This window comes from Mixophyes fleayi, chromosome 1, assembly GCF_038048845.1.
Source record: "Mixophyes fleayi isolate aMixFle1 chromosome 1, aMixFle1.hap1, whole genome shotgun sequence".
NCBI lineage: Eukaryota > Metazoa > Chordata > Amphibia > Anura > Limnodynastidae > Mixophyes > Mixophyes fleayi.
Window position 1 is genome coordinate 422,018,369 of NC_134402.1, and position 13,117 is coordinate 422,031,485.

General features: G+C 42.5%; 1 protein-coding gene across 3 annotated transcripts in view; it reads right to left on the reverse strand.

Moving 5' to 3' along the window:
- The window catches only part of C1H5orf34 (chromosome 1 C5orf34 homolog), a 39,072-nt gene that overhangs the window by 23,748 nt on the left and 2,207 nt on the right, over positions 1-13,117 (reverse strand). For all 3 annotated transcript variants that reach the window (XM_075183730.1, XM_075183739.1, XM_075183721.1), the window contains exons 2-3: positions 11,691-11,780; positions 9,469-10,028 (exon numbers count right to left, since the gene is read on the reverse strand). In XM_075183730.1, the coding sequence (XP_075039831.1) occupies positions 9,469-10,028; positions 11,691-11,780 (650 nt within the window). The remainder of the gene's footprint in view (positions 1-9,468; positions 10,029-11,690; positions 11,781-13,117) is intronic.

Below are 13,117 nucleotides of genomic sequence, written 5' to 3' on the forward strand. Positions count from 1 at the left end.
GGAGCGATGGTCCCTTCCTTGTCACCTGGCTCAATGCCAGCCTGACTTCAGCTGTCACCGGGTAGTGAATGCCAATTTGCTGCTCTTAGGACCTGTCTTTTAAAGGCAGAAGTGACCTTCTCAGGAGTTCCAGGACCTACCCGATTGGTCCTTTTCTGTGTTTACCTTTTTCACAGATAGCAGATGATTTGGTCCTGATACAATTAGGACAGGTATTGTTCCATGTCTATGGCTCCACGGCATAGTTTGTTCAAACAGAAGAGATAACAATCCAAACACATTATATTTAAATACACAATCTAGTCCTCTGTAATTAAACAAAATGCTCTCTGTGGACCTTTTCCCTATCCAAACACATGACACCTCCTGGTCTGATTTACATTAATACAGGAATGGTGGACAATAATCCTTGTGTCTAGGCTGAAACAATGGTGTAGTCTGCAGGTATACACAAAATAACAAAGCCATTCTGGCGGACATATTACCACTTAAAAATACAATATATACCAGTTAAATGTGACTGACAAATACAGGGAACCTGAGGGCTAGGAAAGTATCTTATTATAGTCCACACTTTGAGAAACGAGGTGCAGACTGGTTGAGGTGATATTAATACCTTGTTCACACTCTTCTCTATCCCTGCTGGAACACGATATCAAAATAAACTATTTGCATTTATTTTGGCTGCGACAGGTCACTTCGCAATCCCTCATCCTATCATATGTGCTGATAATCTGGTTCTCCTTCCACATGGAATATAGGACATGCATTTTTAAATACTCCTCTATGTGCTTCTCATAATTTAAATTTAACCCCTAAGGGGAATATTCAATTAGACACGTTACTCTCTGAGCTGCGAGCAGAAAGCTGGCGTTATAGGTACCGTAATAACGGTAATCACGCGCACTATTACCGTAATAACTGTAATAGCGCGCAAGCCGCGTTACTTTTGACAGTAACGCGGCCAACTGAATTGAATGCCCCTAAGAATCATAATTCACAGTCTTGTTAATATTGCAACACGTCAAATATTACCTTCATAATTTCCCTACCCACGCGTCAACTTACCCTCCACTCTTCCTTCCTACATTACCGCCACATACCTTTTAAGAAAAAAGGAGGTTCCACCCCTAGCTGGTTATAAGCCATTAATGTGATAATAGTGTACACATTATTTGTATATGTGATATTCATCGTTCTTATGTTATTTTTTGTTTTAAATCGCTGCAATGGTATTTACTGGTTTATTCAATGTTATTTGTATTGCTGCACTATTGTATATTGAACCTCCTCAATGAATAGTTTGTTACCACACATAAAAGTTAATAAAAATAATTATCCAGGTAATTAGAAATGAACAATAGAACACTACAGCAAAAAGGATTAGCCGCACTACCAGATGCGTACTCACAATAGAGATCCGCCTAACCATTTTCTACACATGGTATAGAACGCCCCAGATGCTACATGAAATACACCAAGGACGTGCAGACGATTGTTGGAGATAAAGGGCCTGTATAAATACAAACATGGCCAATATATTGTCTTCCTTCCTCTGGATCAAGAATTTCTGATTAAATATCATAGCAAAAGGTTTACATGTTTCATACAACCACAGGACACTTCTGTTTAATGTACTTCCCTCTGAAATCTGCCTGGAGGAAAACTTGTAAAATTCCTGGGGGTATATTTACTGAACTGTGGGTGTGAAAAAGTGGAGATGTTGCCTATAGCAACCAATCAGATTCTAGCTGTCATTTTGTAGAATGTACTAAATAAATGAACGCTAGACTATGATTGGTTGCTATAGGCAACATCTCTACTTTTTCAAACCCGCAGCAGTAAATATACCCCTTGGAGACATGTACTGAATACATCCGGAAGCCTCATACAAGTACAAACTAGAAAAGGACACACATGGTGTCAGAATGGCAACTTAAAGATACATCAACTATGATAATGGAGGAGCTCTCATTCAATCTGGTGGTGCACACTGATTTAATTGTATTTTGAACCCTTTTTTAAAGTATAATTAATGTTCAACCCACCTTACCTATATAAAACACTCCACTGGTTATGGTTAAATGCAAACTACTTATTAAAATCATGAAATGCTTGTAACTTTTCCCCCTTTACTAAACTCTTTGCATTTCTTTAAGTCCCTCATTTCTTCTCAGTCCTCCAATCCCCGCCGCCTCTTTGCCACCTTCAGCTCCCTCCTCTACCCCCCTCCCCCCTCTGTCCCGCCTTCCCTCTCTGCTTCTGCCTTCGCCACTTTCTTCTCTTCCAAAATTGAGTCCATCAGACTGAACATCTCCTCCCCTTCTCCAGCCACCCTCATCGCTTCACCTCCCCCCCATCACCCAACTCTGGTGCTCCTTCAGCCCTACAACCAGTGAAGAAGTTCTCTCCCTTATGCTTTCCTCTCCACCCTCTACCTGCCCTCTCGATCCCATCCCCTCCCACCTCCTTCGCTCTCTTTCTCCTACTGCCTGCTCTTACCTAGCACACCTTTTCAACCTATCACTCTCCTCTGGTGTAGTACCCTCCTCTTTTAAACACGCTCTTATCTCTCCTATCTTCAAAAAACCCAATCTTGACCCCACCTCTCTTGCTAATTATCGCCCTCTCTCTCTCTTCTCCCCTATGCCTCCAAATTACTTGAGCGAATTGTCTGCAGCCACCTAACCAGGCACCTCACGGACAATTCCCTCCTTGACCCTCTCCAATCTGGCTACCGCCCCCTCCATTCTACCGAAACTGCCCTGGCCAAGGTTACTAATGATCTCCTATCAGCCAAATCCAAGGGTCACTTCTCCGTTCTCATCCTCCTTGACCTCTCTGCAGCCTTTGACACCGTGGACCACCCCCTCCTGCTGCAAACTCTTCTCTCTCTCTGCCTCTCTGGTTCTGTCCATGCCTGGTTCGCCTCATACCTCGCTAATCGCTCCTTCTCTGTATCCACGTCTGGTTCTTCCTCCTCCCCCTACCCTCTCCCCGTAGGAGTCCCGCAGGGCTCTGTTCTTGGCCCTCTACTCTTTTCGCTCTACACTTCCTCTCTTGGTGCTCTCATCTCCTCCTTCGGTCTTCAGTATCACCTTTATGCTGACGACATTCAACTCTACATCTCCTCTCCTGATCTTTCCTCTACCCTCCTCGCTCGGGTATCCGACTGCCTCTCCGCCATCTCCTCCTGGATGTCCGAGCGCTTTCTCAAAATCAATATCTCTAAAACTGAACTCATTGTCTTTCCTCCGCCCAGACTCCCATCCCACCATGACCTCTCTATTGTCGTCAATAACTTCACCATCTCCTCTGTCACCCAAATTCGATGCCTGGGTGTCACCCTCGACTCCGATCTCTCTTTTGCCCCCCACATTCCCAAGCCTGTCGCTTCCAACTACGCAACATCGCCCGCATCCGTCCTTTTCTCTCTCAGGATGCCGCCAAAACTATCATCCATGCAGTCATCATCTCCCGCCTCGATTATTGTAACCTCCTCCTCACTGGCCTCCCCCACTCCCGTCTCTCCCCCCTTCGCTCTATACTCAATGCGGCCGCAAGACTCATCTTCCTCTCACGCCGCTCCTCCTCTGCCTCCCCTTACACTGGCTCCCCTTCCCCTAAAGAATTCTTTTCAAACTCCTCACCACCACTTACAAGGCTCTGTCCAGCTCTACTGCCCCTTATATCTCTAACCTCCTCTCCATTCACACTCCTGCCCGCTCCCTGCGCTCGGTCAACGACCGCCGCCTCTCCTCCACTCTTATCACCTCTTCCCACTCCAGAATCCAAGACTTTTCCCGTGCAGCCCCCCTTCTCTGGAACGACCTGCCTCGTTCCATCTGTCTCTCTCCTACTCTGTGCTCCTTCAAACGTGCACTCAAAACTCACCTCTTCCTCAAAGCCTACCAACCATCTACTTAACCCCCATCTCCTCCCTTTAGCTCGTCCTCCCTTCTCTCCTCAACTGGCTCCTCTTGTGCCTGGTCTGTTTACCCTCCCTTAGGATGTAAGCTCGTATGAGCAGGGCCCCCTCCCCTCCTGTCTCCATACCGGTTCTTCCGCTCCGTCTTTACCGCATATGTCTGGCCGGAGTTTCTGAAGTATTGGTACTTTTTGTTCATTGTTCTGTATGGTTTCACCCTGTATAGTCTACGGTTAGTACTGTGTGCGGCGCTGCGGATACCTTGTGGCGCCTAACAAATAAATGATAATAATAATAATAATTTCTATTTTTCTCACCAATGTGACTAACAACTCAATCTAATATTGTATAAATGGATGGCAGAATGAGGTCAAGTCGATGTAAAACGATGTATTGTTCCTTGTACACAGAAGCATATATTTATTTATGCTTTAAAATTTAATTTTAGTTCCCTTACGTGGAAAAGGTGATGGAGCTTATGTCAATAGACTAAAGAAGCCCCCAAATTGCTGTTTGTACAAGCCCAAAAAAATAAGTTATAAACAATCAACATCTGACAAAACAGATACTAATTTGGACTGATGCGAGATGTGATTGGCCAATGACTGCCATTTGCCAGTTTGTATGTGTGGTCATCAGCCAACCTATAAGATCTTGCCAATTTGGTCACCCACTTCAGTGGTCAAACTGGACAAAACAGGTCACCTTGCACTTAGATAATGTGACCGTATCCACCCATTATCTATTTAGGAAAAGTTGGCTGGAGAGAGCAGTGTAGATGGTTCCCCATCCGAGAGGAGCCTTGTGCCCAAAGAGTATCCAGCATTCAGAATACACTGGGAATCCAGGTTGTCCAGAGTTTCCAGTAGACTGGCTTGCTAGTCTGAACCAGGAGTCTGCCTGTAGCTATACGCCTACCAAATTTATCTTGAACATTGCCTGAGCCACTATTAGTGGGGCAATAGCCAGAGCTACTCTAATAGTCCATTTAAATGTCTGTAACAGCCCTGATATAGACACTGTCACACGTTACCTTGGAGGCTTACTAAGAAGTGGGCCCCCAGAGACAGAATCACTCAAGGATTGAGTATTACCTCACTCTCTAAACTAGTCTGGGTCACAGTCGTCAAGCTTGGCCAATAGTACCATATTGCTTGAGCTCAGTACTGTTGCAACAGTAATTATATGTTGGTTCACTTATGCTTTCCTAGCTAGCTTAATGGAGCAGACTGCTGGCGATATCCGTTATCGCATTTTGGGGCCTATTTATCAAAGGGAGAAAAGCCAGATCTCTGGTGAAAATGTGTTCCTTCAGTGGAGACAGGTCTTCTTCCCAAAGGATACTGCCACACTACAGCCAGCGGTAGCACTGTTCCCCCATGCAAAGCCTATTTAAAAAGGACCGTGGAGACACATGTACCAAAGCAATCATCCAATAACTATCTCAGGGTGGCAACAGTAGAAAATAATGAAAGGAGAAAGAACGGATTATTTACAGTTAATTCCATTTCTTTCAGAGACTCCATGGCAGCCATAACTAGGAGTAGCTTCTTTTCCCTCGCTAGGTAGAGACAGGTAAAAGATAAAACAAAATGGTATACAAGACAGCTCCTCATCTTCCCCAGGGTTTTTGTATCTTCCAGAAGTAAGCTTGGTAAATCACTGAAACCAGAGGTGGAACTAGCAAGCTGTGGACCCCGGTGCAGGAATGAAGGAACCGGGGCCCCCGACCCTCTGCCACACAGTGGGCCTCATTATCTCCATGGGCTCCGGCACCAATGGTAGTTCCGCCACTGTCTCAAACACAATACAAGTATAGTTGGGAAATTGGGCTGCCATGGAGTATCTTGAAGAAAATTAATTAACGGTAAATAATCCATTCTTTTCTCCTTTGGACTCCATGACAGCCATATCTATGGGATGTACCAAAGTTATACAATAGGTAAAGGCCACATAATAAACAAACTCAGTCAGATAAGCTGCAATTAGATTAATTTGTAAGCTGAACTAAGAACATATGTTCCAAACGGAGCATCTGAGGAAGATGGGATATCCAGATGGTAATCACTTGTCAAAGAATGAATAGATGACCATCCAGCTGCTTTGTAGACCTGAGCCTTGCTCGTCCAATATGTTGCCACTGCTCAAATTGAGTGCGTCGAGAATCTCTGGTGCCTTGAAACAATTACTCTTGTAGGCCGGTTCAATAGCTTCTCTGATCGAATTGGAGATAGTTTGCCAAGAGCACAAGGAGCTGTTCTGTCTTCCAGATTCCTTCTGTTGTAGACAGATATATGGAAATTGCTCTCGTTAGATCCATTGAATGAAGTTCTCCCATTTTCATCTTTTGGATGTGGATAAGAGAATGGCAGATTAATGTGGAATTTAGAGACCACCTTTGGCAGAAATTCTAGACCACTTTATCCACTTAGATATTGGATAAAGATTCCTTGCGCCCTAGTGCTTGTAACTCTCCAAGCAGATGTACCGTATATACAGGAGTATAAGCCGACCCGAATATAAGCCGAGGCACCGAATTTTACCACAAAAAAAAAAAAAAAAAAACTGGGAAAACTTATTGACTCGAGTATAAGCCTAGGGTGGGAAATGCAGCAGCTACTGGTAAATTTCAAAAATAAAAATTTTGGGGGGTGGCTTCTATGTATTAAATACATATACAGCTAGTACCCCAACTGTGCGTATTGATAAGCACATATTCCCTGAAAGTACAGTCCAACTCAGGCTCCCAAAATGTCTCCAAATGTAACAAAAATCATTAAATACCCACATTAGCCCTCTGTCCGACTGGTGTAAATGCGTCAATATTTATAGGATGCACATGAGTTTGTGTGTCAATACGGCAATATCTGTGCTACAGAATATGCTGGAGCTATAAAAAGAAATAAATGTTCATATAATTCCTGTTAAGCGCACTTTGCACACTATTACCTGTGTCTAATGAGGAACATATCCACAGGATACCAATGTACCCACATTCATAATTATAGGAGTATTTTCTGAAAAAGAAAATGAAAGATTACAATAGAAACATATGCATTTTTCCCCACAACTAATTAAGGGGCTATTAAACCAGAATGCTTCCCATTATTACCTAATGAGATAATGGGGAGAGAGAGACACACACAGAGACGACAGAGACGACAGAGACAGAGTTCAGCCTTTTACTTACCTTCGCAGTGTAAGTTAAGAGCTGAGGGACCAGAGAACAGGCAAGTTCACTTGTGTATAAGCCAAGGGGGGCTTTTACAGCATAAAAAAATATGCTGAAAAAGTCGGCTTATACACAAGTATATATGGTAATTGCTATCAATAAAACAACTTTCAATGTCATCCATCTCAAGGAAACTTTCTAAAGAGGTTTCTACAGAGGTTCAAAAGGATCAGACAGAGCTTTTATGCGGCCACAAAAGGTTTGATGGATGGACAAATCCTCTTTACTGTCTGGAAAAATTTCATAATCATAACTTGTAAGACTAACTTGGTGTCCAAGAATACGCTCAAAGCAGACACCTGTACCCTAAAAGTGGATGCTGCAAGTCCTTTGCTGAACCCATCCTAGAGGTAGTCCAGGTCCTGCACAATGGTGGCTTCTACTCGATTGAATCTGGCTCCACACAAGGGTACAAACTTCTTACAATATCTATTACAGGAACTGAAAGATTTTTTCTTTCTTGCTCATAATAAAGGTATTGATCACCGGTTCCGACACCCCTTTTGTTCTGAACTGGTTCCGCTCAAACTCCACGCCATCAAAGTCAGCTTCTTTGGATCTGGATGCCGAATTGGACCCTGGCACAACAGATCTGGACAAGAGGTAGAGGCCACGGCTGCTCTAGGACCATTTCCCAGGCCACTGGAAACCACGGACAGCAAGACCAGAATGGAAGAGTCACTATCACTTCTACCTTTTCCTTTCAGACCTTTCTTAGTATGCGAGTGATCAGTGGAAACAGAGGGAAGATATACCCCATCTGGATTGCCCATGGAAATGTCAGAGCATCGGTTGATTCTGCTTTTAGTCCCTGTTTTGAGTGAAAAATCTGGGAACCTTTAAATTTCTTCTTGTCGCCATGATCTCCATTTAAGGAAGGACATATCATTATCATCATTTATTTATATAGCGCCAACATATTCCGTAGCGCTTTACAATTGGGGACAAACACAGCAAACTAATAAACAAACTGGGTAAAACAGACAGAGGTGAGAAGGCCCTGCTCCCAAGCTTACAATCTATGGGACAATGGGAGTTTGATACATGAGGTTAAATCTACATTTTGCATTTCGGTCCAGCCAGACTGCAAAGGTAAAAGTGACTCATAAGCTAAATGATCCCGTCACACAACAATGTTGGTCAGGGGGTAGTTGTCTTGTGAGAAATTGTGCAACGGGTGGTAATAGGATAATGTAGTGAGGTTAAGAGGGTGGTTGAGGAATATTATAAGCTTGTCTGAAGAGGTGGATTTTCAGAGAACAATTGAAAGATTGTAGACCAGATACCAAAATACTAGTGGGACATACCTTCCCACTAGTATTTTGTCCACTATTTCTTTTTTTTTTTTTTTTTTAACAAGTGGAACTGAAAGTACAAATTAGGGCTTTCATTTCCACTGTGAATGCGAGAACCAGCTAGCAGATCCCCAAGTAAGACAGTTAGAGGCTTACCCTACCGCTCCTGCCCAGTATCGCCGGGCAGCCGAGTATCATTCAGTTGCCCTGGCGATATTTTCCTTTCTAAAATTGTGGCTATAATTGATTTTTTTATACCTGCAATAAACAGCTGGGAAACCTTCGTAAAAATTTTTGCAGCTTTAAAAAAAAAGTTGCATTTTAGGTTAAACCATGAAAAGATTCACTAATAACTTGTAATTGAGAAAGACATCAAGAGCTTGTGGGCAAACTCTAGTTCCTTGCTTTCTAAAAAAACAAATACGTTTGGGTGCCATATATGTAAATAAAAAAAAAAAAATAAAAAAAAATACGAAACAAACAAACGAAGAAAAAAAGATTATATATATATATATATATATACTATATAATATTTATTCTCTATCTCCTAAATAAAATTATTATTCTGGATGCCAAAACTTACTGAAATAACACTTGCCCTGAATTGGCACTTGAAAACTCAGAAATGTCTATTGCTGCAATTTGCCAATTTGCTGTGAAAAACTGACACTCCACAACATTTGTAACCATGGAAACAAACTAGACTGCTTCTATGGTTACAGATGCTATCTAGGTATTAACATGTCTGCCAAATTGGCAGCAACAGACAAGTCTGAGTTTTAAAGTGCTTAATTTAGGGTTCAGTTCCTACTTCACGAAATCCATAGATTCTGTACTTCTCAGTTGCATTATTTTACAGGAAGGTTCATTATATCGTAACTTTCCTTTTGCTTTGTAAACCAAAATTAAAATATTAACTGCAGCTGTGATACTTTTACTTCGCTCACAATTCTGAACATACACATATGGAAACATACAAACAGGAAGTAAACAAGATACGATCTGAATGTTACCTGTGCATGTGTGTAGCAGGACAGCTCAAGGGCAGAGCTCTTGGTACAACACAAACATTTCCAATATCACAATCTGCGGTAGTGTCACAGCTGTCTGCAGATCCCTTTAATTCATCTTGTTGTGCGGATTGTCTGTGGAAATTCAGAGCCAAGCCCATGGGATACTGAAAGGACTCTGGGCAGCAAGACACAGAGAATCGTTGCATCAGCCAAGTATACTGCAAAGCATGTTTGGTCACACATGGCTGGGAGTCTTCTTGGAAGACACAAGAAGCATATTTTGACTTGTTAATGTCCCTGGTGGTTTTATTTCCTGCTGCTTTTGGACTGCTGTTCATTAGATCTCCTTCGCTGTGGGATGCAGTGTCTGGTGCAGGGGTCGTACAGCTGAGCTGGCATAAAAACTCCACAGTGAATTCTTTCTGAATAGTGGTCATGTATAAATGAGCGTGTCCATCCAAGGAGGAAACTTTTACACTGCCATCCTGCAGACGCACCACACACCCAGAATCATCCGCCAACGTCGGCCATGTAACATCAGCGATCTCGGCCAAAATACACTATAAAATAAGATTCCAAAATAAAGAACTGTGTAAATGAGGAATTGATAAAATAAACTAAAAAAAAAAAAACAAACAAAAAAAAAACAAAACACAAAAAAAACGCTCTAGTAAGGAGATAATGATGTTAATATTTATGTATTATAACAACTGTACATGTACCATAAATTTTAATTTTACCTTTAACCATTTTTAATCTGCCTCCCTCCTATGCTGCGGACATTAGTCCCTGCCTAAAGCTGGGTACACACTACAGAATTTTCCACCAACTTTTTATGGCGATTGATTTTACATCCAATCAATGGTCCGATCGCTCGGTCCATGGACTGCATACACACTAGTCTTGTTTTAAACGATAAAGGGAAGAGCGGCCATCCCGTTAGCGACTTTTTACAGCCATGTTGTCGTGAGCAATGATTTTAATTTCGTACTCACTGAAGCAACATCGGTCGGATAGGTCGAAAATTTATACACACTACACAATGGAAAGGAGATTGGAATGAAAAAATTGAACGGTACGACCAGCCAAATGAGGCGACAATTGTCCATTTGAGCAGACTGTCGACCACCGTGTCACTACACACACTGACCCGACTTTCAAACAAGCGGTCGTATGTCCGCTGGTTGAGCCGATTATTGGACAATAACCCTGAAGAGCGGCGGTTCCCAAAGTGTGTGCCGCGGCTCCCAAGGGTGCCGCTGGCCAGCCCTAGAAAAAAAGAAAGCAAACAGAAACTTACCAATCCGCGCGGCGCTAGGACCCTGCAGCCTCCTCTCCCGCAGCTGTCACTGAATATTGACGTCAGTGACAGCTGCACGAGACAGGAGGCTGCAGGGTCCTAGCGCCGCGTGGATTGGTAAGTTTCTGTTTGCTTTCTTTTTTTTTTATAGCTGGCGCCTGGCGCGGGGCAGAGGAGGACAGAGGGCAGAGGAGGGCGACGGCGTGAGAGGGGGCAGAGGAGGGCGACGGCGTGAGAGGGGACAGAGGGCAGAGGAGGGCGACAGAGGGCAGAGGAGGCAACGTAAGAGAGGGCAGTGTGCCTGGATGCAGAGGGGGCAGTGTGCCTGGATGCAGAGGGGGCAGTGTGCCTGGATGCAGAGGGGGCAGTGTGCCTGGATGCAGAGGGGCATTTTTGCATACAACTAAATAAGTATTTCTGTCGTGACCTAAATACTTACTACAATTTCTTGACCCAACTACTTTTAAAACAGGACTGCTCAGTATTTATTTTGGAGGGGTGCCTTGAAAAAATTTGGAGACTCTAAGGGTGCCGCGAACTGCAAAAGTTTGGGAACCACTGCTGTAGAGTGTACCCAGCTTAAGGGTATTGGCATTAATATGCAAATGAGTCAATATGCATTTGGATTTGGGTAGCGTGAAAGAAACATAGGTGATGAAACATAGCCCCTGTCGGTAACAAAAGCTTACTCAAAATAACCAAATTCACCCTTGAATGACATGTGGACGGAGTCAAGTGGTGCTCATATAATTAACAAGTATCCTTATTAATTTGGAAAACAGTGGCAAAACCCATGGAAAGTCTGACTATTCCCTCTCTGGCTCATTAGACACCCATGTAGTGCTATCAAATTTCACCATTTGTTTTGTTGGCTGCAAATGCTTTTCATCATTATTTTTTTTTATTAAAGCAAGATACATACAATTTTTTTCTCTGAGGGTATAAGCCTTGAAGGTAAAAATGGACGACTGGAAAAGGTGTTGCGAAAGTTTAGTGCCTGAAGAACCTGGTCCTAAAATAAAAAAAGAAAAAACAATAAAGAAATAAAACAATACATTGGGGAGACAAAACATAATTTGAGTAAAACATAGCGAGACCGACTCTTCTCTACGACATGTGACAAAGATCAGATCCATCTCTTGGGACAGCTTATATAAGGGACAGCTTATATAAGGGACAGCTTATATAAGGGACAGTCTTTGGAATCTTGTTGGAAATGTTCACTATGCGAGAGATGTGCAGTATATGTCCTCTGATGTATAGAGGACAGAGATACAAGTCTTCCCAGAAGGGCGTCAGATTTTAGAGAAGGGTGTGAGTGACGTAACTCTAGTGCTGTTGATGCCAACGTGACCCCCTGAGTATATTTTGCAATATTTCGACCGTAAAAAACAGACGTATAAAGTACTGAGATTGTCAAAATCAGGAAAATACTATTTACTTTACTTGAAATCCCAACTGGGGATTTACATTGTATTCTGACAAGACCCAGATATCCCAAAAAGTGAAATTTGGTATGGTCATAACGGGGTAAAAACCCTCAGGTCATCATATAGTTGTGTAATGGTTATGGTACAGGCAGTTGCAGAGGGGAGTTTGTCAGACAGTCATGGAGAAGTGCTGGTCCTCAGCTATTGGCTGAGGGACTAAGGCTGGGTACACAATACAGGTTTTTCACCAGATTATTGGGCCAATCACAATATAAACGACCGTTTGGTCCTATATCACATTAGTCTGTTGCTCCAACAACGAACGATTATCGTTCCAAAGCACATTGTATCATTTCATTTGATTTTTAAATTGAACTAAAAATCTCAATCAATGATGGCACGACGTTGGGCCGATTCTGAAGTGTGTATGGACTCACGACCAGCAATGTCCATAGATCTCTATGGAGTGTGTCTTTTCAGCCGATGGTTATGAAAGATTTGACAGTAAATCTTGTAAAATGTGTATAGTGTGTACACAGCAATCGGAATGCTGATCAGGACTTTCAGTTGTTGGTAAAATCCTTAATATTGCATTGGGAGAAATTTTCTGTAATGTGTACCCACCCTAATGAGAGAGAGAGAACGAGAGGAAACACATTTGAGAGATTTCATGTAAAGATAGCTGAGAGATACAAGACAGTCTTGTCACATAAATAACTTGATCTGCATTACCAAGTAATCTGTTAATTAGTAGATGCTTGGTCTTTGAATAAAATTATTTATTTAATGTATTATGGATGGTTGCTGTCTGTATACTACTGTAAATTTCATGTATGGCACGGTGGACCTTTTTTTTGATGCCTTATAAATAAAAGATAATAATAAATACACTTATTAATTCAGTGTAGGTATGGGCAAC